This window comes from Aythya marila (assembly GCF_965140915.1).
Source record: "Aythya marila genome assembly, chromosome: 21".
Classification (NCBI taxonomy): domain Eukaryota; kingdom Metazoa; phylum Chordata; class Aves; order Anseriformes; family Anatidae; genus Aythya; species Aythya marila.
Window position 1 is genome coordinate 6,645,408 of NC_139062.1, and position 26,605 is coordinate 6,672,012.

The following is a 26,605-nucleotide window of genomic DNA, read 5'->3' on the forward strand; positions in this document are numbered from 1 at the left end:
CAATGGAGGATGCCTACAGAAACAATAAGTGGGAATGTGCTGGATGGATGGTGTTTGTGTGTCATAAAAAAACCTTGAGCACTTAGGTCTTCACACATTTACTGCCTGTATAATTACCATTGTGGTGATTGACTGGTACCATCAAAGGGCTGGGAATTTCCTGTGTTTCTCAGAAAACATCTCTTCTTCAGTCCAGTGGTCCTTTCAGGGCAGTTAATGAACCCAGCTCCCATGAACAAAATTCTTCATCTGGGTTTGGTGGAAAATGGCACCAGCATGATACCAGGCTCTGCTTGTGATGCCTGAGAATTGAGGGTTTATTTCTTTCCTGGTTCACCTCGAAAAAACTGTGAAAAACTGCAATATGGTTATGTCTTGTCTCCATGGATTTCAGCAAAAGTTGGGGTCACACTAAGGATATTATAGCACTTAATTATAGAAGTTGAAGCACACTCCTGTGAGCTGGGTCATATGAATACATTCTAGTATATTCCAGCTGGAGTCAGGTTTGTTACTGTCTCAGTACACAGGCAAGTGTCTGAGTGTGGCACTTACATACAGGAGTGCATGGGAATCTTTATGAGTATTTTGGGCAGGGTATCTGTGGACACATATCCATTGTGTTTATTCACATTTAAGTGAGGATGGTAGTTGAAAATGCATTAACCTGGGAGCACTACATTTAGGACAGGTGCATTTATAAGCATTCTTCAAGGCAACAGGTATATTCTCCTCTCCTTTCTTGTGCCCACACAATGCCAAGGCAGTCATGATGGATGACATGTCATTAATAGCCACTAGGGGGATGGAGTCAGGCACCATGAGTTCAAGAGAGGGAAAGTACCACTGACTGAGGAGTTATGGATACTGCAGTCCTGCTCCAAGTTCAGAATATTGTGATTGCAGCTGTAACTGGAGCCTAAAATAAAGAAAAAAGAAAAAGAAAAGGGAAAAAAAATAGAGAGTAAGAGCAAGGTAACTGTTACCTTAATATAAATAGCCTAACTGTGAAGTATGGTAATGACTGTACAGCATGGAAATCCTGGAGGAAGTGCAAAAGGGAAGGCATACTAGCACAATCAAAGACTTTTCAGACTTCATCATTTTCCATACCATCACAGGTACTTGTATGAAGCTGGATCCTCTTGCAGATTGACGACATGCTCACGTTTGTTCAGTCTTGCAAGTGGATGTGTCTTAATGAGGATGAAAAAATAAATCAACCTGCTTCTCATCTCTCTTTTTGTCTCTCCCTGATTTTATTCTGTGTGTAGTTTTTCAACTTTAGTTTTGAGTAGAGAGACCATCACTGAAGGCCTATAAATTTGATTGGCAAACTCAGTTCCCTGCCTTTTTTTTTCAGACAATTTCAGTTTGTTGGTAAACAAATGGAATTATGTAAGCTTTGCCTTACAGTCAGTCTTGGTTGCTACTGTATTGGTTTCCTCTGGACTTTGTAAGTGATCACATTTCATACCTTGTACATCCTCATATATGCAAGTATTTAATCTGGGCTATTGCAACAACAGTAAGCTCAATGCAAGTTCTCACTGCAGTCATGTATGATCATGACCAGAAATAAGGCTGCAGACAATTTTGTTGCACTATCATGGCATTTCCTAGAGAGGTGCCTAATCTGTGTCATGGCATGCCTGACACAAGAGTGCTCTCCAGGCTTTGAGCTCAAAAGATGCAATGTCTGACTACAAGATAGTTGCCCCATTTTAGCAGGTGTCAGTCCTTAACTGGAGCAGTTCCTACTCACTCTGTGACAGTCCAAAGTACTTTGTGCCAGCGTTGTCACCTGGAACACCACTTCCTGACATACACATTACAGGGTTAGTAGAGATTTTCATGCAGCTCAGTGCAGGAGCTCTGTCTAAACTCTATTGCGTTGTGGCTCTCTCAGTTCCAGATTCTGCCATCTCCCACCAACAAACTTGTTAAATACATGATTATTTTTGCCTCATTTTGAGGAATCCAGTCTGCAGTCTGAGTGCTAAGATAAAAACTGCTACTGTCACGACATCACTCCTGACCTAAAATCTTCCTGACAAGACAGCCCTTTAAAACATCCTTTGCTCCTAGCTGATCATGTATTACAACTGACTTCACTTTGCTTCAGCAAGAGGGACGTATGACATGAAATCAAGCCACAACACATCACTATAGGCATGGCAAGAGGGCATAAATTTACAGGCAGCTTGAAAAGTCTTGGTTGTAAATCTGTAAGGTTTCGATCATTTGTATCATACATCAACAAATCCCTAATTCTTTCCTTCTGCTTAAACATCTGTCATCCGGCAAAATGACAGCTGGTGATAATTGGTATTTGCTATCATTAGGACTCTTCTGCCATCTCCTGGGCGAGATGTGTAAAAACCCTCAAGACATTTTTGCAAGAGGATGCATTAGTAAACCCAAAGTTACAGATGTCAGGACCAGCAGAAGGTGACTGCCACCTTTTCACCTTTATGTTTGGCTCTCAGTGTTTGTGCCAAGTCATGTTGCTGAACAGTATAACCTGCCAGCAGTCCCCATGCATGCAACCCCTAACGCACCCAGTCTTCCACACAGAGTGGTGAGAGAACAGGCAGGACTGCAGATCCACTATGAACAAGCCATTGAGCAACTGCAGGGTGGAGAATACATGCAAGTGAGACAGATATTCTTTTTACAGTCCATTTTATTTAAAATGAAATATCTTTTCTGTCCTCAGAGCTCCTCCCTTGATTCTAAAATTATTACATAGTAGTAGTGAGTTCCCAATAAAGGCAGACCTCAGTCCCTCCACTCCATGCAGCTTTCGATTATATCTGTCATGTTAAGGTTTGTTCAGTGAATTTTCATCCCCTTGCCTTGACAATCCTCTCATTCTGAAGACGCTTTCACTGTGTGAGAAACCAGGCTGGACTAGGACTGGCCTCAGAGCAACATCTCTACCAGGAAGAGTCCTTATTTTGCCTCTAGGGTTCAAGAGGCTAGTAGGGCATCCCACTGTGCCCTGGGAGGCCTCTGGGGCATCCTACAGGAAACTGGGGGTCACTGGGAGACTTTCTGGGGGAGCTAGTGGGAAATGGGTGGCCCTGTTTGACCTGTGGAGGATCTAGAGTGCAGCGGAGGACCACAGGAGGCCTGCAGTGTGCCCAAGAGTATGCTAGAGAGCCCTGAGAGGCCTTTAGAGGCCACAGGGTTCCAGGAACAGTCCATATTTTGCCTATAGGGTTTAAGAAGAGGCTCTTAGGGCATCCTGGAGTGCCCTGGGAGGTCTCTTAGGCATCCCAGAGGAACTGGGGGTTAGTGGGAGGCTTTCTGTGGGAGCTAGAGGGCACTGGGTGGGTACTGCCGTGATGAGTGTGACATTAGTTTTTAAGTCTGTGCAGCAGAAGGCCAGGTTTCAGTGTCTTGTAGTGTGTTTTGACCCATCAGCATAGCCTTTTGGTTTTCAGATAGCCTACTCAAGTGCCTAATTTCTCCTGTGAGTCATGTTATTACACTGAATTTTTTGTTTGTTTGTTTGTTTGTTTTTTGGCATGTAATCTGTTGTGCTCCTAAATTATTTTTGCCTATGGGAAGAAAGGTTTGAGCTAATTCCAGTTGAAATAGTTTCAGCTACTTGCTTGATCATAGTGTCCTTCCAGTATTCAAAGCTGAAGCAAAAGCACAGGAATTGTTGCTTCTAGAAATAACCCAGTCCTCTGTGTTGTGCTTTGCACGCTGTTGAGCTGAGCCAGATAAACAAAAACAACACAGCTGCTGCTCATCCTGCTTGATTTCTTTTATTTATTTGTTTGTTTGTTTTCCTTGCCCCTCCTTTTCCCAGGTGATTGGTTGGGTGCCAGGTGGGGCCTGATGGTATATAAGCTGCAAGTGTCCCATCAGAGGGCTCTTTCTGCCTGAGCTGCTTGTTGGGGGGTGGTGGTAAGTGCTTTGTTTTTCCTTCAGCCAATTGTAGGGTTCCTTAGGTGAGTCAGAGTCTATGGGCTGATGCATTTCCAAAGAGGTAAGCATGTCTTTTTGAGGTAACAGCTGGTAGGGTCTTTTAGAGTAAAGCAATCTGTATAAGTTGTAGGTGCCTGTATTGCAAGCAGCTCTTCTTCAGGTGAGTAATTTTTATAGCATGTTTATGGATAGGAAGATGATGTTACTGTGCGTGTTTGCCCTGTGGTTCTAGGACCCTTATGATTTTTGCAGAATTACAGGGCTCACTGTGAATGTGCCCATATGCCTTCCCCTGTGCATCAAATATTATCAAAGTTACAATCTTGGTGGTAAAGTGATGGAGCAGGGTTTAGGGGAAATATATCATCCAAGTTCCCTGTGCCAGTATGTATCTGAAAACAGCAGCAGTAGGCAGGTAAGGTGTAGACTTTTTCCAAGTTAGGGACAATTTGTTATTTTTAGAACTTCTTCCTGCTGTTTTGCTGGCTGTAGAGTCTTTTGACCTTGTAGCCTTCTAGATTTTAAGTGCTTGGAATTCCTTTAATAGCGGGATATTTAGCAGAGGTTGCTGGCTAACTTGTTTTTGGGACACAGTGCAGTACGCTTCTGTTTCTGGGTTATATTTTAATCTCCAGATATATCAAGCCATTTGTGTAACTCACCAGAGGATTCACAGAGAGCTTTGGTATGTACTGCAAGGGGCTTGACCATATAGGTGCAGTATTACCAAGAGACTGAGCAGGGTCACCTTTTTCAGCTGTAAAAGATAATTCTGTGGCTACCCCTGCTGGGACTGCTGTGCATTCATGTCCTGTTGGTGTTTGTGGACCTGAGGGTGTTTGTGTGTTTTTGTTTTTCTGTCTCTGGTCTGTGCTTGAATCCCCTGCAAGGAGCTGTACTGTTTAGATGTCCATCACAGATATGTTCCTTGTAGCCCAGGTCACAGGCATGGACTAAGCTGGAAATTTGAGTAAGGCATGAGTGCGAGTGGATGCCACTCTGGGCCATGAGCTGGTCAGTTGGTTTTGTTGGTCTGTTTTGCCTGGCAGGCAGGCTTGGCAAGCACCTTGTGACAGCAGTGTGCATCTCCTGCCATGTTCCTGTGTCACACCAGATGCCAACAGTTCCAGTTCCTAAAATGCCGGAGATGCTCAAACTGCAAGAGAGGCAGAGCGTGATGCATCTATTTGGCATGTTAGGTGAGCGAAGCAGTGGCACATGGGTCTGGGGCTTGGCTCTCAGTGCAGCCTCCAGGCCTCCTGTGGCCCTCCAGTGTTCTCTAAGACCTTCTGGAGGCATCGCAGGGCCTTGCAGTGTACTCTAGCACCTCTAAAGGCCTCAATGGACTCTCCAGTGCTCTCTACAGTATCTTACAGCCATCCCAATGTACTCCACTGTGAGTACTCCTGTGAGGGAGTACCCCAGGAGGAGCTGAAGGTCACTGTGTGGCCCTGGTAGACCTGCAGAGGATCCAGAATGGAGCGGAGGGCCACTGGAGTCCTCCAGTGTGCCCTAGATGGTGCTGGAGAGCTTTGTGAGGCCTCCAGGAGGCAGTAGATAACAGGAAGCAACCCTAGGAGGCCTCTAGGGTGCAGGAGGATGTTTCTAGCACACCCTGGAACGCGCTGGTAGGCCTCTAGAGCATGCTGGAAGCAGCTGCCCTCGCTTGTACCAGGATGAGTTCTCCTGGGAGCCCATGTACATCTCCTGCACTCATTTTCTTTCCTTGGACCTTTTCCTTGGATGCTCTGAACCAAACTTCCCTGGCCATATCTGCAGGTGTCCAGGGGCAGAGCATACACACTCAATACACCTGGGCAGAGGTGCTTCCTGGAACACTGGGGCATGCTGCACCCATTCCAGCAATTAAAATCTCACATGCAGTCGTGGTCTCCCTGCAGCTGGCGACAGCATGGGTTTCTCCATCTTTTCCTGCCTCCTGGCTCTTCAACAAAGCTCCCTTCCTTAGGAGGACACTACACAGCCTAAAAACATTACCTTGATGAAAAGGGTATCTCCATCCTTGCCAGGGTCTGTCCTTTTCAGTCCATCCCTTTTATTGTGGTAATTCCTACCTTAATACAGATTCTGCAGACCCTTTCCCACTCCAGTACCCAGAGAGATGCTCTCCAAATGTGAACAGAGCTTGGGCCTTAAAGAGAGGGGCAATAAAAGGCACTAAGAGCCAGCCACTGGCATGGCACAGCCCCTCCAAGGACAGATGGGACCATCCCTCACAGTTACATTCAGGAAAGGGAGCATTATCTTCTCATTTCTAAAGGCATGACACTGAGTGGCCAGACTGGAGGTTTGCAAGGACTCTGCCTTGCCCAGGGAATGCTTGATGCAAACACCCTTGAAAATAGCTCACTGGTTTCCAGCCAAGGTACCTGGGTTCCCTCCTCAATCACAAAGTCCATGTCCAAGCTCACATTCCTTCAGTCCAGAAGCAGTCCTGGAGGCCACGAAACGCTGGATCAAGGGTCACCTAGTGGCAACAGAACTGATGAAGGTTTGCACAATCCTATAGAGACCCCACGCGGTACCTATAGGAGTGGGACCCGGTCTCCAGACAGGGGCACTTGAGTATGGCCAGGCCTGGGCAGCAGCTGCTGCGCAGTCCCCACTCCCACATGGGGCCCAGATGCTGCATCCTTGGGGTTGGTTTTCCTTTTAGCAGCTCTCCCTCCTCCTCCTAAATTGAACACAGCAGAAAGTTGAAGGGAACCATGGCTTTCCCATGCCCTGCACCCTCCTGCACTGATCTCTGGTTCGGTGTCTGGGTATAAACGGCCTCTCCCCCATCAGCACTGAAGATCCTACTGCCAAAAACCAGACAGCCATCAGAATACTGAGAAATGGAAGTCAGAACTAATTTATTTAAGAAAAAAAAAAAAAAAAAAACTTGTAAAAAGGAGGGGGGCGCATCGATTACAAGCTTTGGAAGCTTTTGTCAGGACAGTGCCAAAGAAATTAGCTTTATACAACAGAGAAAGGGGTAGCAGGAGGGGCCCAGGGCCATTCCCCCACCCTGAGCCTCCCCAGACCTGCATCTGCAGCAGGGTCCACAGCAGTCCCCTGTGAGGGTACACCAGCATCCCAGGACTCGTCCCCTTTCTTCCTCCACCACAATTAAAGTGCAGCAGGGAAAGGGGGAAGAGGGGCTGGCTCCCACCCAGACCACCCCAGCACAGGCCACAAAATGTGAAGCCCCAGTGCCCATGGCACGATGCAGCTCCCTCGTCCCTGTGAGCTACGTGGTGACCCTGAGGACCAGCAAGGAAAGGGTTCTCACCACCACAGTTCCCAGCAATTTCTCACACAGCCCCAGAGGCAAATCCAGGGGAAAAAAAAAATACTCCCTACAAGCTTCCTAACACAAAGGCACTGGGATTGAATTAAGACCCAGCAAGTGCCAGGAGGAACAGCACTTCCCTGCTGTGCCCAGGTGTCCCTCGGCAGGCAGGGGAGGTGGGAGGAAGAAGGGACACCCCCATCCTGCGTGCCCCAAGAGAGATGTTCCTCTCACTTGGGGTTGTGGAGAAGCTGCATCCCTTCTTCCTCCACCTCAGGCAAGAGCCATTTGCAATAGAAAAACCCAGAAAACTCAGCGAGGGCACCACAGCAGGTTCAGGATCCTGCAGACAGCGCCTGGAGAGCCCAGCTCAGCTCCTGCTCTCAGCCAATGCCCCCTCTGCCGGGGTCCCCGGTCCTCTCAATTTATTATTACTATTATGTGCAAGTAGTTTTGTGTCAGAACCCCCCCAGCCCTCCTCTCTCACCCTGCAGCTCCAGCCCCACGCCTGCACCTCAGCCCTGCTTGTGCCCCAGAAGGTTCCTCCGGCCCTGGGGTGTTGTGGAGAGCAAAGCGTGAGGGTAGCTATTAGACAGGAAAGACTCCACCACCCCCCTCCCTCCCCAAACCCTGGCCCTCTCCCTCGCACGCACCCCCTGCCCGCGCTGCCAGCTGCAAGGACAGTCCGTGAGGGCCAGGTTACTCGTCGCCCTCCTCCTCGTGGTGGTGGTGGCTGGAAGCAGGAGGTTCTTCCACCTCCTGTTGGTGGTGGGCATAGTGATGGGGGCTGGGGCCCTCCGCAGGCATGTTCTCCTCTGTGTTCAGGTAGACGTTGAACAGGGCTCCCTCGTGGCTTGGCTCCTTGCCACAAGCCTGGCAGCTACAGTGAAGTATCTTCTCCACCAGCTTGTCAACCCTGGGGATTTCGTCATTGCCTGGGCAGTCCAGTGTCACCTGGAGAGAGGGATGAGGAGGCAGCAAGCCTGAGTGCACAGGCTTGACACCCCGGTGGCAATCCTGAGCCACACCGTGCCCTGCAGACTCGGGGTGTTTTAAGGCAGAAGCGATGGCTTGCTACCCAAATAAGCCTCCATGGTCAGTCTGCAAGGCAAGGGTGCTCTGGGAATGTCTCACAGGTCACAAGCTGCACAGACCCATTTTACCATCCAGGAAATGAAATGACTCAAGTGGGACACTGCTCCCAGGCACAACTGGCACAGAAATAGCAGCAGTAGCTGCAAAGGCCACCCAGAAGACACATTGCTGAATTATCGCAGCTAAGTTGGCCAAAGCCATCTGCCCAAAGTCAAAAGCAAAGCAGAGAACTGAAGCCCTGGGTGCCTGGGCCTGCCCCAGAAGCAGGGTTTATGACCCTTCCAGGATCAACAATGGCATGAGATGTGCAGAGATGCTGGGATGTCTGAGGGTGACTGGCAGATGGACTGTGGGAAGCACTTCTGGACAGCCTAGAAGGTAAAAACTCCCAAGTGAGGGGAGGCGACAAAGGGAGTGGTGGAGAGAAGAGGCACAAGGGTTGAATAGTGCAGGGACTGACGGCAGAAGCTTCTGCAAACAGAGACAAATGCACCATTCATCACAGCAGCCACATTGCTTCCAACAGCCCCTTACACCCAGGCATCTCAAGGAAGGGGAGAGACACCTGAGAGATACCGTGGAAGGAAACTACAAGCAAAAAAACCTCAGGGAAGGAGAATGACTGGTCCCAAAGTGGTGGCAGAGCAGACCTCAGAACCCCTGAGCAAGAAGGAGCATAAAAGACCATGGGGCAGGCACAGATACTCACAATTTCCCACATGGACTGGGCTGGCATGCAGGAGTCGCAGTGAACCAGGGACTCTGTGGACTGAGGGAAGGTGTTAGGGACGCTGTAGCTGAAACACTGTCCCAGGCAGGCCCTGTGAAGACAAGAGGAGGGATGAGGGCTCAGGGTAGGTGCCTGCTCTTCCCAACAAAGGCAGAAAGAGATCTGACTTTCTGCTGAAACAGGCAGAAAGCATTAGGGCAGAGGCAGAACATGCTTGGCTTCCCGTGTGAGTGACAGTCCCCACAGCTATGATGGCAAATCATCAGCAAATGAAAACCAGCTGTTTCCAGCTCTGCGCCGAGAGTGGAGCCATACCTGTTCTGGATGGACTTGGACTCGCAGCCGCTGTGCCCCACGATCTGGGTGATGTTCTTCGCCTCGCACCAAGCACTCTTGTCTGGGAAGAGGGCGAGCTTGTTTATGGGGGGCGGTGCAGCCAGAAGCAGCGCTGGGAAGAGGGCACCAACCACAAACCGTAGCATCATGGCCAGCTCTGATGAAAACCTATAGCTGAAGTCAGAGGAAAGCATTAGCAGGAAGGGGAATGGGCAAGCCAGCCCATTTCTCTGACCTTGTGACAGTTCCTGGCTGGGTTACACACAGGGACATCCTCCCAGTGTGTTGGTACACACATCTCCCTTCCAGCACAGGGAGCAAGACACGCTGGTCTGCATCTCCGTTGTTCAAAACCAGCTCTGGGGCTGAGGCAGATGCCTGCATTACCTCTCCTGAGCCTTGTGCCAGGAGTAACAGCAGGCTTTTCACCATTTCTTACCCAAGACTGGGCTGGAAGAAGTTTCCAAAACAAAAGCATCACCACCACAGGCCGTGCCAGGTTGGAAAAATCACGAACCACAGAAATGTTTTTATTTGAGGAAGGTGCAGACCTCCCCACTTCCTTTTCTCCCACCTTAAAAACCAAAGCTGTCCTTGCTGCAAGCCTTCCCAGAAAAAAAAAGACTGCTTTCACAGGAAAGAAAATCGTTCTTCTCCTCACAGCGTGCAGCAGGTGTCGCTGCAAGGCAGCAGCAAGCAGGGAAATGTGGAAACCTCTCTCCAGAGGCAGGAAACCACAGAAATGACCAATACATCATTTATTTTTATAGAGCCATTCCAATTCAGCAGCAAGGCTGTCGAACCGTTACTCTGAGGACAGGAACTCAGTCTGCAAACAAGAAGGGGTCCTTCCAACACCAAGCATAAACCTCACTCGCAAAGGTGGTCGGCCAAGGAGGTTACTTACCACCCCAGAGAAATCCCACACAGGGTTTCCTTGCAGGCCAGCTGTATTCTCGAGCCAAGGTGCCTGCATTAACACTCCCAATCACTGGGGAAAGGCACATGGAAAAGCATCACAGAAATAGGGATTTTTTTTTTTTCCTTTGTGGGGTTTGGATCAAGTCACAGTGAAAGGCAGACATTTATACTTCCGAAAATATTTGTTAGAACCGTGTTATTTAATTTTTCCTTCTATTTGTTTAACCAGACAAAGATCCAAAGCCCACAAAAAGCCCACACTGGAATGATTCCTGTTGACTCCCACAGCTCCTGGGCCCAGCCCTATAATGGAGAGGAAAAATGCCTTGTTTATCAGACACGGGTGTCAGGGGCAGCTCCGCACAGGGCACTCCCAGCCGGGCGTTCCCCAGTTGCTTCATCCGTCTGTCACTGCTGCCTCCTTGGCCAGAGGACCACCGTGCTCATCTGGACCCTTGGGCTGGCTGGCCTGCTAATGAACTCTTGCAACTCAGCTGAGGTGCTTTAAGGTCACTACGGGAGAAAGCGTTTTTCCCTCTCACTCCCTCCACTGAGCCCAACCTCCTGGGCCTGAAGCAAGAAGTGCTCTTCATGAGGGCCGCAGGAGAGAAATGCTTCCCTACCTTCCATCCCAACACAGGAAAGCAAAGGGCATCCCTCCTCTCTAGTCCCCCGATTTCTGAAGGAATCAGGTCAGGGGTTCTGCTAACTTATTTCCTGACTGTAAGGGAACCCCACTGACATAATGCACAACCACCTTTACTGGCCTGGCTTCCTAACCCTCAGATACAGCCCCGGCACTTGTTCATGTGAATCCCACAGATCCCTGGTGAGAATACCCACACAAAGCATGCTTTGCAAGTTTTGTTTGGAGACAAGCAGAGGGCTTTAGCCCCTGAACTTACATTGTTGTTAATGAGAGCAGTGTGGTTTGATACATTTGTCCCACAGACAATTCTTAGGGCTCCTTTCTGTTCCCTGCGAATTTTTTCCATTTCAGTAGGGAAATTCTGCAATTTCTGCTAAGAATTACACAGCAAAGCTGCATACACACTTGGTTTGTTTGGTTTGCTGAAATGAGCATCACTCATTCCTCAAATGCCAGCAGCTCTGTGCTGAGGAATACCACTCCCAAAGACAAGGCTGAGATCAGAGCTGGGATGTGACCCAAACAGCAATTGCAAACCCCCTGGGGAAGAGATGAAATTCCTCAGGAGTCAGCACACAAGTTCACTTCCACATGCCCAATTAGAGAGCAATTTCCTTCCTTCCAAAGAAGGTGGTGGCTGTTTTCTTTCCCAGGTTCCTCTGCAGCTATACCCGGTGGCAAAGAGCCGAGCGGCTCTGACAGCCCCGCTTCCCTGGGACCTTTCTTCCCCTGGAGGGAGATGCTCAGCAGAAATGTGCTGCAGCCCTGGTCAGCAGGCACTGAGGCAGAAAGGATCATCCCAGAGCATCCAGGCTCCTGTCTCTGATATCAAGAAGATGGGTGAGGCTGTGCTCTGCTAAGGCGCCGGCCCTGGCCTAGATTCAGGAAAGCACTTAAACATATGCTTAAGCCCTTTCCTGAGCAGGGATGTCTTGTAATTGGGGCCCCCAGCATCACGGAGCTGGTCTGGTTTGCAGAGGGGCTGCAGGAGCACAGGGCACCATGGCAGGGCTGGAGCAATCACCAGGGTACCGTGTGGCTGAGCCCTGCAAACTCTCACTGATCTCAGGCTGTTAACAGGCCACATCCGCGTGGTGTTTTCCTTCTCCTAAGAATGCCCTGGAACCCGCAGGCCCACATTTCTAGTAAGTAACGAGGTTTACGCCAGTGCCTAGGAAAACATCTGATGCAGCTGAGTTTGGGAGGGAGCTGGGGCTGGAAACAGCCTGCTCGCGACTGCGGCGTGTTCTCTGGCATAGTTCGAACCAGTCATGTGAACAGAGCACCGCTAAAACCATTCATCTGACAGCAGCCACAGGGCAGGAGACAAAAGCACCATATTCCTTCTTCACCCCTGGCTGGGAAGGGGAAGGAAAAAGGAAGATGAGGCACCCGAGCAGGTTTGCAAACTCCTGATTAAATAAAGGCATTGAGCACATTCCTCCATGACAAGCTAAATTACATGTTGCGGCTCCTCAAGGAACAAGTGTGTGCTCCCCGGTGCTGACCCCAGCCCCGACCTGCAGGTGGGAGTGAGCACTTCCCCACACACAGGAGCTTCTTTCTCCTCGCCCCAGGGCATTTTTTTTTTATTTTTTTTTTCTGGCTAGTCAAAGCTTTTCAAGCAGAAAGTTCAGCTCAGTTCCGGCAGGCCTATCGTCCCCAAGGGTGTCCTATCTTTGCTCTGCTCGACCTACACCGCAGCTTCCTCCAGTGTCCTGTCCCCAGCAGTTCCTGGGGCTATTCTGGCTCAGTGTCAGGCCCCTAACAGGGCATAGCTACCTGGGTCTCCCCTGGAGCTGGAAGATGCCACGTGCTTCACCTTTCTCAGGCCACGCATCGGTGTCATTCACCACCCAATAGGGCTGCATCCAGAAAAACAAACAAAAAGAAAAAAAAAACACTCCTATCATGGCCCCGAGTCCTTTCCCAGATGAAGGAGAAGGCAAATGACTCAGCCCTGGAGCCTGGCACATCCCAGACTCCAGAGACAAACAACACGCACACAGCTGCAGCCCTGCAGTGAGCGGCCCCTGAGCCCTTTTCCAGCCTGTCCCTGTGCCCGTGGAGCTCAAGGAGCAAAATGTCCGTGGCTGAGAGGTCTCAGCTGCCAGCTCCACGTCCCTTCGAGTTCTGGAGATTGTGGCAGGGGACGTGCTGCCAGCTGAGCCTCCCATCAGCACAGCTCTGAGGCCTGGTGGCAGACGTTTGGTGTCAGCTCCAGTGCCAGCAGCCCCGGGGACACTCAGAGTCCTGCAAGGACAGTCGCCGACGATTCCTGGGAAAATCTACGTTGTACTGTCAGCCAGAGGACAATCACAGGAATTACCTCCCAGACCTCGTTCCCACCATCCAGCCCACAGCTGTTTCCAGCCACTTGGAAAACAAACACTTCTGGAGGAAAATAAAACAGATCTAATCAGTTTTACCCTCTTTTTCCAGAGGGAAGTTTACACTATAATACAAGACAAGCCTGCAGGTGGAAACGGGGAACATTTCATGAGTAGTTTAATATATTTATATGTATTTTTCTTATCCAGGATCTTGCAATTTTGCCAAATACATAAAAATACATACACGATTATGTTGTGCTCATGGCCACACATGCAGCATCGCAGGTTCTGCGAGACAAGAAACCCCTAAGCTTCATAAATATTGCCTAGCTAAGGCTCAAAGCCCACAGATACAGCACAGAGAGTGTCAGCTCCATACTGTAGCTAAGGAAAATGAGGTACAGAGCAGGGAAGTGGCTTTACCTCAGTGTCTAACTCAGTGACTGAAGTCTTTGCATGAGATGCCTGAGACACCAGTCCAAATCCATGCTCTCTACAGCTGTTTGCTATTTCATGGCCTGCTCCACCAGCCAGGCACTCACCAGAGATGGACACGGGGAAGGTTTCGGTCCCCAGTCTGGATCAGAGCTGGGCCCTCCACCTTTCTCTCCTGCTCCCTGGACAGAAGCCCCACAGCTGTCCTGCCTGACGGAGCCACTTCCCACCCAGCTTGGCTCTCGAGCTGCCAAGAACAACGCCGAGCCGGTGTTAGACAGAAGACTTGAGACCCCCATGAATCACAGTGGTACCGGGTCCTTCTATAAGTTGTTTGCGCCATTTTGCAGGGAAAAGCTGCTGGGTGAAGAGGAAGACCCAAGAATCGGTCTCTCAACAAGCATCTCCGTGCCTCAGTTTCCCTGCCTGTAACACCAGGGGCAGGGACCACCTTACACCGGGTGAACTGATGGCTGCAGAGGGAGTGGCAAAGCAGAGGAAGGCCGGCTCACCACTGTGCTGATCTGGCTGTCCCTGCTCAGCAGAGAGGTTTATCTTGCAGTTTCTCCTTTCTTCGGGCTTGTTTGGTTTTTCAAACTGACTCTCAAAACCAGCAACTGCTTTTCTAAAGGCAATACACTTCTTTCCTCAGCCCCTTTGGTCTGAAGGAGAAGAATAAGCAGGAGCTCTCCTGGGAGATCTGTCCAGACTGGGTTGTTCCAGGAGCTTGCTCTCTTCTTTGGTAATTAAACATCAGGGCTTGATTTTCAGATGTACTCAAATCCCCAAAGTCCCACCAAGATACTTGTGAGCAAGACATTTTAAAGTGCGCAAGACAGTACACTTCTAAAAAAGGCAAGAGATTATCTAGCACCTAAAAGGAAGCAAAGCCACATGAAGACTCTGATTTGGTGACAAGTGGGAAGAAGCATGTATCAGTCCCAGAAAGAGCCCGTGTGGCTCTCCACTGACACAGGATTTTGTCTGTACAGTAACTTCTGCACACTGCCGGGAATTGCCTCATAGGAATCTCAACTCAAATAATACTTGCTTAAGCAGAACGAAAAATATTTTAGGCCAGCCTTAGTAGGAAAAGTTAAAATCTGAATTGGGAAAACCTGAAAGGTTTCTGTGAAAAAAAAATCAAAACAAGTGATTTAATACTTTCCCTTTAATTCCCCCCCCTTTCCTTTTTTTTCCTTCTCCTTTCTTTTCCTTTCTCCTTTCTTTTCCTTTCTCTTTTCTTTTTTCTTTTCTTTTCTTTTCTTTTCTTTTCTTTTCTTTTCTTTTCTTTTCTTTTCTTTTCTTTTCTTTTCTTTTCTTTTCTTTTCTTTTTTCTTTTCTTTTTTCTTTTCTTTTCTTTTCCATTTAGTTAAAACTTTGATATCTCTACATTTTAAAATTTAAAACAAAGTACAGGATTCTTTAGGCGGCTTCACTGTTGTGCCAGTAATATCATAAACTAATTTGGTCGACGTCATGATAATATCGCCAGGAGGGAGGGAAGAGAACTATGCACTGAAAATGTCTAGAGGTAAATCTTCAGGACAGCAAGATAGATGAGTGCTTAACTGAACACAGAAACCTCATTTAAACTGAGAACTTCAGTCTGGCTTTGCTGAGCTGCAAAATCTGGGAAGAAATCACAAAAAAAATAAAAAGGGAACTACCATTGGAAGATGTGTGATATTTAACATGCACAAGAATCAATCCCAAAGACTTTTGATAGTGGAACAAAAGTTGTGTCATTTCTCACTGTGAACGTCTGTCTCTGCTCCTTTCAAAGACAGGAGATATTACAGCTTCTCTTCCTGTAACATATTAATTTCCACTCAATCACAGTTGGGTGATTTACACAAATAAAGCAGAAATAGAGAAAAGCAGCGCAGTGTTTTTAAACTCTCCCTTCCCCACTTTGACCAGAATTTCAGAACAGTTCACTAAATTGAGACTTTAAATCTGGCTTCTTGACCATGCACCGAGCACTTGAGAAACTCAATTTATACAGCTATAAAAAAAAAAAAAAATGCAAGCTCCTATACCTATAAAAGTCATTGGAAAGCTACCTATGGACTTAGGCTTAGAACGGTGTCCTAAAGGAGCTCTGATGAAAAAGGGACATGCTAATGGCCTGTGGAGGAGGCAAGAGTAATATAAGCAATTTCTGGTAATTTATTTCAATTGCTCAATTTCTTCAGCATTAAGCACAATCACGGCCAGGAAAATGCATCAGCCTAAAGCACTGGAATACATGCCTCATATCACCCTCCTCTGCTCCCTTTCTTCTTCAAGCATCTGCTTAAAATGCAGCCCCAAAGAGCAGCGGGGTAAGGCCGGGCCGTGCTGTGGGGCAAGGAAACCAGTTTTGGGGAGCAGCAGGAGCAGGGTTCCCTGGAAAACCACAGCAAGGGAGCGCGTGTGGGCTCTGCCTATGCCCGTACCCGAGGAAGGATTGTCCTGCAACATGCTTTGGCTGGAAGAATCCCCCGTGGTAGGTTGTACTGCAAATAATACGAGATCCGGGTGCTTTCAAACACAGCTGTTTGCAGCCTTTTAGCCAGGGGCCTCGCTCGCATGCCCGGACCTGAGTGAGGCGCAGCTCCCTCCTGCGCTTCCCCCGAGCTGGTGTTTCCCACACAGCGTCCCACGCACGCACTGCCACCGAGCAGGCAGTAGGCAGCCGGCACAGGCAGCACTTTCAGCCCACACGATCTGGAGGCATCGGCCAGAGGTCTGGCCGTGCAGGAAGCCAGTAGGTGCCCAAGCGCAAAGCGTGGGTCCAAACCTTTTGAAAATCCCATGAAATCCCCAAAATAATGTGCAATTTTTCAGCTTCAGCTGGGCTGCCCTCCCTGAAGGTGTTTCCTGCAAGCAGCTGGCATGGAAAGGGGCTCCGTCCTCCCCCTTGTGCAGCATCTCCAGCCAAAGGCTGACCCGCTACCACTCGCCCCGCTGCACCTTCCCCAAGCCCCAGGCTGGTGCACTCATGCCGCTTCCCCTTGCAACCGATGCCACAGCCTCTCCCCTCCTTCCTCCGTGAAAACAGCATTCCCGAGGACGGCGGTGAAACCCGTGCTGCCTCTGGGAAGGGTCCTGCGCGTCGCTCACGTTTACTCGTGTTTGATTTGCAAGCCGGCACCAGCCATTTCCCCAGGGAGCGGCGCGGGAGTGCGGCTCCCAGCAGGCCCAGTTCTGCTTTCACTTAGAGTGAGGTAAACTGGGACTGGCTCCTCTGAATGACTCCACTGGTGCAAATGAGATCAGAATCTGGCACCGCTCGTCCTACTCAAAACAAGCCTAACTGGAACCAGATAAAACCAGTTCTAGTAAATAGTGGCCACCGGGATGATTATTTTTTTCATTTCGCACACCCGCAGCGTAAGGCCGCCTCGCAGTCGGAGATGGGAGTTGTCTCAAATGCCAACCACGCTCGCTTTCGGCTTGGTCGGTCATTCATTACCAAACTTGCATAAAAAATCAAGTCGTGTCCTACACAGCAGGGCTGTGCTCGCAGGATCAGGTTCCAAGCTGCCAGAACAAGAGGTGGAAAGAGGGAAGCAGAATGGGGTTTGCGGCTGGAGCCATGGGTTTCTCCACAACATTCGGGAACCTTCCTCCTGTTTCCCTGCTTGGGCCATATCCTGGCCACAGCCAAACCAAGAGCACAAATCCAGCTGACTTCAGGGTTGCTGTTTTACCCACTTTTTCGATTTCTGTTTGAGCCAGCCTTCTCAGCGTTGATGACACAAGAACCAGCGCCTGCACTATTTCCCATAGTACCGACTACAAAATCTCTAACACCAAAAGATAAAAATATGAGGCACTGCAGAGCCAGAGGCTTTTGGGGGTAACGTAAGAGCTCACAGCCCTGTTGCTATTTTCAATTACTCCCAGACATGCTGGGGGCTGACCTCACACTTGACATTTAGACCGTATCTCCTAAAACAGCAGGATTGGGCCCAGTAACCACAGTGAAATCAAAGCACGACGCATTTGCTGGTCTTTCCCCCTCTGGCCAAGCCATCTGAGCCCAGGATCTGTTCCTCTCTGCAGAGAAGAGGGCTCGAGACACATCTCAGCGAGTGACCGAAGCGAGGGCCTGATCCTGTAGCTGTTTCCAAAGCTCAGCTCCAAGTGGCTGCAAAACCGAAACAAAGGTCTGGGCAAACGGCAGGCGCAGCTCTCACCAGTGCTATCGGAGGCGCAGGAGACAGACAGACAGACAGACAGACAGACAGACTGCCCCTCCGGTCCTCCTCCAGAAGACCATGCAGAGAGCCACCCAGGTTTTTAACAGACTGGTCTGAGTGGCTGAGCAATTTCTCTGCCCCAGGCAGTGCTGGAGCCCCTGGGGCTTTACTTTACCGCAGGGGGTCTCCGAGCTCTGAGGCCGGGCAGCTCTGGAGGAATTTTTTGCAGCAGGGTATTGCTAGCAGTTTAACGGGAGCAGCGGGAGGCTCAGGGAGGAACAAGCACTCGGAGCTTCCCGAGCAGGCTTCCCGTGACTGTACCAGCTCCACACTGCCGCGGCAATGCCAACACACGCCACGAGCACGGTTACTCCGATAGTGGCAGGTTTTCACGGCTGCCTGAAAAGCAGTTTGGCTTGGGGCCCAATCCTGCACCGCCTGGGCACCCAAAACTCGCTCCAGCTCAGCTACTTTCCCCACTGCGGAGAGACCGGGCACTCACGGAGGCTTAGCTCGTTCACCCTCTTTGCAAGACCACAAATTCCCCAAGTGGGAATTTGGCTCCGAGAGGTCAAGCCAAGAGCCCGGAGACTTCTCAGGGCTGTTTGCAAACACTTGGGACTTTTATACCGAAGGCAAATTCCGCTTCCCATCCTGCGGTTTGCAAATTTGAGGCAAGCTGCCTTTTTTGAAATGGGAAACTGTCTTCAAAAAGCAAAAATGCCCATTGTGTACAGCCGATTTTTGGCCAGTTGGACATTGCAAGGAGGATGTTAAGTTCTGATGCTAAAAATACAAGGGAAAATGTGAGCCTCGTAATATCCTAGGATCTTCCCCACTCGTTTCAGTGGGGTGCAGATTTTTTTCAAGAGAATCTGTACAGCAAAGTTATGGTGCCCCAACTCCACAAACACTTCATGCAGGCTGAATTTTAAAGTTGATGGGGTTAATCCTATAGAAAAAAGCGAGATTGAAGGGCAGAACATAGGTTTCTAAAAGGACGATGCCCTCGTATGATATTAGGAGCCAAATTAAAACACAAGGCATTGTCCAGAACAACTTTAATGCAGGCTGAAAATGAGTGAAAGCATGTTCTGTCCCCAGAACATCTCAGAGAAAAAGAGAAATCCCCACTCCACATAAAATGGGGAGATCATTGTATTTTACAAATAAGAATTCCTACAAAAACATATAGAAACTGAAAAATTATCTTATGATTCAAGAAACAGGTACAGATAGGTCAAATATCATCCCTCATAATAATCCAGTAGGTACAAAATCTGTTTGCAGGATATGTGGATGTAAACCCATGTAAATTCTTTCTCGGCGCAAACTTTTCAAGGAACAAAAGTTGACCGCCTTGCCATCGGGACAATTTCCTCCCCTTACGCTATCTGAACTCCTACATGTCCTCTGCTGCTCTGGTTAAGCGATAGCAGCGCCTTCCCATCCTCTCCTCCCCACTTTTGTTTGAAACCCGAAGGAGATGGGAAGGACTCTGTCCCACAGATGTGCGACCCCAGCTCCCCATACCCTATTCTTTTATTTTATTCCAGCCGGGGCGGCAGTGGAAATAGCTGAACGGTTGCACAGCAGATCCCCCCGAAGTCCGCCTCATCTGCAACTGATTCCAACCCGTGGCAATACCCTCATCCTCCCGGCCATCAATCACGCACGGGGTTGGGGGGGGGGGGGGGGAGAGGAAGGGCGAGAAAACGAAGCAGAAAATCTCTTGCTGCTGGAGGGGGAGGAAAGCGAAGCAGGTCCGCTCGCTCCGGGGGGGGGGAATCCGGGAGGGAAAGGGAACCGCGGTGCCCCTCGCAGGGGTACTCACCACCAGCAGCACCCGGCCGACGGGGGGCACATCCCACGGGCTGCGGGGCCGCGGGCGGCTACAGCCCCGCGGTGCCCGGCGGCTGCCGCATCCTCGGCGCCGCGGCCCCCGGAGGAGCAGGGCGGGAGCTGCGGCCTCCCTCCCTCTCTCCCTCCTCCTCCTCGTCGTCGTCGTCGTCTTCCTCCTCCTTTTTTTTCCTCCCTCCTGCCTTTTTTTTTTCCTCCCTCCCTTCCCCCGGTGCCGGGCTCCGGGCGGTGCCGCCGGCTCTGCCGCTCGCGATTGCACAATCGGGGTGTTGGGTGCGGGGAGGGTGGGAAGAGGAGGGGAAAAGAGGGAGGGAGGGAAGAGGAGGGAAGGGAGAAGAGAGGGAGGGAAGGGGAAAGGGAGGGGAGGAGGGAGGGGAGAGCCGGCGGCAGGGCGCACACAGCCCGCCCGCCCCACCGGGACGCCAGCCAGCGCGGAGCTGGGGGGGGGGCTGCGGCCAAACCTCCTCCTCCTCCTCTTCTTCCTCCTCCTTCTTCTCCCCCCTCTTCGGATGGTGCTGGGGAGGAAGGAGGGAAGCGCAGGTTCCCCCGGCGAGCCCCGGGCTGTGCAGTCTCCGCAGCGCACCCGCTGACAGCCCCAAAGGGGTCCCTAACCCCAGGGGGGTCCCCAACCCCAGGGGTCCCCAGCCCCACGAGCACCCAAAGCCCCTTGTTCGGGCAGTGGAGCCCCGCTGAGGGGCTATAAAGCTGTGTGATGAACCCGCTGGCGGCTGTGGCCGTGGCCGTGCGGAGGTGGTTTCCCAGCGTTTGCTCCTCCAGCAACATAAACAAAGTCTGGGCTTGGCTCACGGAGCGCAAATGCTTCCTATTAAAATACAGTTCTTAATGGAGAGGGCTTCGGGTAGAGTCCTTGGCATGGTGAAGTCTTTGGGAAAGTTCTTCAACACCAGCAGGGACGTTTTGCTTTTCTTTTTCATTTCCCTTCTTTTTACCATTTTTTTCTTTTCCCTTCCCCTCTCTTTTTTCTTTACTTCCTTTTCCTTCTTTTTTTCCTCCTCTTTCCCATTAAAACTCTAACAGCCGAATACAATCCCAGTGAAACCCCATTCATCGCTATCTTTCACGGACAATAATTGTTCAAGACCAGAAGGGCTCTGTTTCTGTAAAGACGCAATTAATCTAATAGAGGCCTCCACATCAAACACTGGCACGGCGCTACCCAAATCAAAGATACCTGCAAGGCTTGGATGGGCTCTGCTGGCTCCTGCCTGGGTGCAGATTTGCATACAGAGATCAGAGAAGCAGGAAGGGATGGTGGTAAGAAAGCAGCAGCTGTGCTGAGAGGTGTGTTGGCTGTGCCCTGGCAGTGGTCCTGGGGAGGATCGAGGAGAGCCAGCGTTGGGCTTGGGTGTTGGTGAAGGAGGCTGGAGGCTGCCAGTGGAGGAACGGTTGGTTTCCTGCTGCTTGGTTCCTTCCAACTCCGAGACAATAGGATTCTGTAAATAGGTAGGATGGCAAAATCCTGCTTCCATCATCACTTTCTTATCCTGCTACCACAGCCTACCTGGCCCCGAACTGCAGTGCGCTGCTCAGCTCCAGAAGGACCAACAATGAACAAAGGAGCAGCCTTCCACCGCAACCGTGTTCTGCAGTCGGGAGCCTGAACTCAATTTCCCTGGCATTTTCAATGCCGCCTCATCGAGCTGAACGCGGGCTCCGATTAATCCCTACCTGCTTCCCAGAGCCAGCATGCCCATTAGTGAGCCTCTACCCAGGAGGCTGTTTTATTCTGAATAATGTAACAGGTGAAAGAGGAGACAGCAGAGGCTTGGAAGCAAGTTCTCCAGTCTGTGGATAAATGAGGAAAAATAAGATGTAGGCACAACCAGCTACAAAGCAAGTGGCCACAGACATTAGGGTGAAATTCACCCAATTGTATCATGTCCACGGTTTGGTATTTTGATTATTTTTGTGGGATCTCAGCCAGGGTGTGATAATTCAGAGTGCAGCGCTGAGCTGTGTACAGCAATGTGAGCCAGCCTGCAGTCCATTCGCTGCTTCCTACTATTCATCTGTGTTCCAGTACTGTAAACAGCCAAACAGCAGAAAGGGGAAACGCAGCGATCTGTAAACCTGGGGGTGGGGAGGCACAAGGAGCAGAGGCCAGGCTTTCTGCTGTCAGAAGAAACAGGCAGAGGTGCCGTGTGACAGGGCAAGCTGGCTGGGGGATGAAAGAAGCTGCCGAGTGGATGGCAGAGCCCCGTGCCAATATGTTCCCCCTCCTGTCTGGCGATGCAGCACCGCAGCCAGAACGAGGAGTGAGGAGCTGATGCCCACAGATGTCATTTGGACAGATGCTGGCGAAGGCACGGGCCAGATGCAGCCGCTCCACAGCTGGGAGCAGAGGGCAGTACACACGGGCACAGAGGAGCCATCCTCACCAGAGGCTCCTCACCCCAGCCAGGTTTGCTGGCTCCAGCAGGGCTTTTCTACTCCCATTTTAACAGATCCTGCTCCCTGAGGAACTTGCTGCCTGTCCCCAAAACACCAGCACCAAACCATGGCTGAGCAGGGCAACACGGGGGTTAGTACACCACCACTCTCCACTCTCACCCCAACAGCAAGCCCGCTCCATCCGCCTGTGGTTTGGCACCACAGCTAGAAAACATCTGAAAACACAGCCTTGCCCACGTACATCTTCCCCTCACCCCTTTTCCCTGCTGCTGGCTCAGCAAGGCTTCTGCACACCGAGACCCAGCAGAAACCCACGCTCTGGTCTCCCCGAGCTTCCCTCCCTCACCCACTGCTGCTGTTTTGGGCCCGCTGACAAACGCTCACAGTGCCAGGGGCTCCCCGCTTGTCAGGACAGGACTGGGAACTGTGGGCGTGAGAATTAAAAGGGTGTAAGTTAAAAATAAAACTATTCCTTTTATTTGTGTCTTAGCACTGATTCCAAGGCTGCCTGCCCATGGCTGGATGGTAGAAAACACTGCGGAGAAAGGCAGCTGGGAGAAGAGCGTGCCTGTGCTGGCGGAGGCTGCAGGCAGCAGCGAGGGAGTAGCTGCTCTTCTCAGCTCTGTTTCTCCCCAGGTGACTCGTGCTTTGGTCACAATCTCCAAGACACACCATACAGGGGCCAAAAAAGGGCTCCTGAGGGCAAACCTCTCCTGTTCGGCAAGACCTGAGAGGAACTGAGGACACAGATCTGCAGCGGACCACCCTGCACCACCCCAGAGCAGCCAATTCTCTTCGCCTCTCATTTGCCAAAGGGTGCAATATTGTAGTGCAGCTCCCTGAAATGTTCCTTTCTCTTGCTGGATGGGAGAATTCATCACTTGGTTCCTAAATAAACCCTGAGACATCTCCAAGGTACCAGCTCGGGGCCTCAAATTGCTGTGTACAAGAGCATATGTGCATGAGGGGAAGGGAGCAGGACTTGTGTCAGGAGATGGATTCAAAGATTTTATGGCTCAGCGAGCAAGGAAGCTGGGGGGTGATTGCCTTTAACCCCTCAGGTGGCTAAGGGACAGTGGTGGCAGGCAGAGTGTGAGCAGCACATCCTCACCCAAAGCACGTGGGTACAACAGCATTTCCCTTAACCCCCCTGGCACGCACGCATTGCATCTGGCTCAATAACGTATGGAGTTAATGAGCAGCTGGAGGGGCAGGTTCAGCTGTGGGGGTAATTTGGACCTGCCACCTCCAGCAGGCCGCAGCTTTAGGGTAACAGATCCAAGCTCTGCACTGAAGCCCTCTGTGTAGGCGCAGCAGAACGGCACGAGCTGTGGTGGCAATTTGGCTTTCTGGCTTGAATGGGATGTCCGACGCACCTGGCCACGCACGGAAAGTGAGACTCGAGGATGGACCTGAGTGGCAGGGCCTGTGCTCGGGAGTAAAGAAGGATTTATCATAGAGCTCATTAGAAAACATCTGGGCTCAGCAAATGACCTGGAATGCGACTCAGCAGCGGGGCGCTCCTCTCTTCCCCAGTCCCGGGAATGTGAGCTCCCGCAGGGTGAGACTCGAGCCAGCTGTTTCCTCTAATCCCATCAGCTTTTCCTTTACAGGGGTCCCAATGCTGGTGAGCAGGAGAGAACAAGAAAGTCCCGTTCCCTCCCCTCAGTGACTGGGATTAGTGGTTTCTCTGCAGTACCATGCCAACGCATTTTGGGGCCCTGGGGCAGCAGTAAAAAACAAAGTACCCCTCCCATCTCCGAGCAAGTCCAAGTGTGATTAATTGCTTTTCTTTCCACCTTGCCCAATCGTTCCCCTCCCAGGCATTCTAGGCCCCTCCGTCCCTCCCTCCTTCCCTCCCTCACTTCCCCAGCAACTCAGGTCATGCAAAACCCTTCTCCTACCAGGCTCATGTCTGCAGGGGCAGTTTCTATCTGGGAAGGCTGCAACGAGGCTGTTGGGCTTCATTTGCAGGTGAACATTCTTCCCTAAAAGTTCTGTTTTTTGTTTTTTTTTTTTTTGTTTGTTTGTTTGTTTGTTTTTTGTTTGTTTTTTTGTTTTTTTTTACTTTCCACTTCCAAAATATAATTTTCCTCCAACTCCATTACAACCGGCTCTGATAACTGTCTTATTTCGTGCTGCACAACTTCCCCCCGCTGAAACCCTTTTATTATACTCATTATTTTCCTTGCAGCGCTGCCTGATGGCCCCAGCCCAGCTCAGGGCCTCATCACAATAGGTGCTTGTATGTGTTTAGAGACAGTTTTGGCACCGAAGCGCCTACAAACTGTCAACCAGCAGTACAAACTTAGAACATACACATGTGTGCAGGGAACATTTTGCACATTACCAAAAGGAAATCAGCACCCGCCTGAAATGGGGTGACTCAGCCCGGAGCAATATTGCGCTGCTGTTGCATAGGAAAAGGCTCGTGTACAAACTCACTGGCCTTTAAGGAAATCACCCAAAATCAGAAGGCTCGAAGCCCTGCTTTCTGCAGTCTTATTACCATGGGAGACAGTCAGCATTTTTTTTAAAAGAGGGTAACAGAAAAAAGAATGGATATACTGATTCACTAACAGATTGAACAGCTCTGCTCCCACTCCCCCCACCCTCCAGAAGATAAATGCAAATGTAGTCCTTAAGGTGCTAACATGATTTTCATATTTTAGAGGGTATGGTTCCTAACATCACAGAAACACGGGACACTGAGAAATCTGCTTTCATTCCCTCCCTCCCTCCCTTCCCTCCTGTCCTGAAGCAGGACCATGATGTTTGAGTATGCGAAGCAGGTAATACTACTGCAGCTGATGAGGAACTGAATGCGACTTGCCAGGGGACACGGCCAGAAATCTTAGCTTGTTACCACCTTCTTGAACATGCTGAGCGATCTGTGCTAGTACTGACCAATTTTTCATCATTCTGTTTTTAATTTTTTTAACAGTATCGCTGATAGGAACTGCTTCAGGGGCTGCTGCAATGTATGACAAGAGTTAATGTTGAAGCCTCAGTTAAGTAATTAAAGGCTCATCCTGTGCTCAGAGGAGTCACAGTGACCTTCCCTCTCTGCCAGCCTACCTCTATTTATTCCTAATATGGGTATAAAATCCACAACTTAGCAGATAGTAAACTAGAGCCTCCCACAAGCATGTCACCTACTGGGATGCTCCCAAAGATTTAAGGGAATTATTTCTAAGGCGTGAGACGAACCCACTAAGTTCGCTTTCTCTGCTCTGCCCGACGTGGTGCAGGCAGCACGGCTATGCAGAATTTCCTGTGCAGTCATTCCAGTGCACCTCCAGTCCCAGCCCACAAACAATCCTGTAGCCCCACGCTGCCATCCATCATCCGAAGACACATTTATTGACATACAAAATGCCCCAACTCTTGACAGATTATCTACAACACCATGTAATCTTCAGAGAGAATGAAAAAAAAAAAAAATGGGCCCCGTGCCTGGAAAAAAGGGGGAAAAAACGCACACAGCATCAGCCATTCCCTCAAACAAAACCAAGGAAGCGAAAACAGGCTGAATGGGAGGAGCTGGGAGAACAAAGCAGTAATGATCAGCATGGAAATAGGTTGCCTTGCATCTGAGAGCCCTGCCAGGGACATCTTCAGGGAGTGTATAACAGGGTCCTTGAGCCGAAAAAATTCTGCATTTAGTTCATATCAGATTGAGCCATGGAACAGAGATCAGGAACAATGCAATCAACCGTTATGGCCTGGGAAGTTTAGGAGAATTTATGGCTAACAAGAAGAGTTTGATCACCTGATACGAATCCGTGTGTGTTGCACGGGTCATTAGATTCCCCCAGTTACTCCCAGGTTGAGCACAGGAACTTGCATTTAACACATAGAGAGTTAAAAAAACCTATCCATTCCTCAATATGCTTAGTTGCTTATCAGCTGGAACCCCTAAGTCCTTTGTGATCTCTAGGTATGACCAGCGTTTAATGTGCCTGGATGCAGAACTGCACATTTGTTTGTAACAAAATCTGCATCGCTGCACTTTGTTTTTTATTTACATATCCCACCTATTTGGTATCCCGCTGAACAGCTATTTTGCACCTGCCATCATTTTTATATTTACCTTCAATAACTAATGAAAATTGCAGATAACACAAGGCAATAATCACATGCTGGATCCTGAGGGAGACCGGGCATCCACACTCCCCACAGCACAATCAGGACATGGAAAGATATTTTTTCCTGTGGCTTTAGTCCACCTTTGAACCTAGAAAGATGCTGCTACAGAGAGAGCACACGTAACTTGTGGCTCAGTTACCTTTAGCCCAAGCCTCTTTTCCCTTCGTTCCAGTTATAACTACAGCCCTGCCTCTCTTCTCCCTTCCTGCTCAGCACATATCGTTCTGGAGAGAAGGCCCAGGAGTCTGATGACACGGA

At 50.1% G+C, this 26,605-nt stretch overlaps 1 protein-coding gene across 1 annotated transcript; it reads right to left on the reverse strand.

The window, feature by feature from the left end:
• Positions 1-6,801: 6,801 nt before the first annotated feature.
• LOC309886160 (neuroblastoma suppressor of tumorigenicity 1) lies at positions 6,802-20,076 on the reverse strand. Its single transcript, XM_082776762.1, has 4 exons — positions 19,761-20,076; positions 9,378-9,572; positions 9,042-9,153; positions 6,802-8,191 (listed from the first exon to the last, which is right to left on the reverse strand). The coding sequence occupies exons 1-4, from the start codon at positions 19,790-19,792 to the stop codon at positions 7,937-7,939; spliced, it is 594 nt and encodes a 197-aa protein (XP_082632888.1). The 5' UTR covers positions 19,793-20,076; the 3' UTR covers positions 6,802-7,936.
• Positions 20,077-26,605: the final 6,529 nt, after the last annotated feature.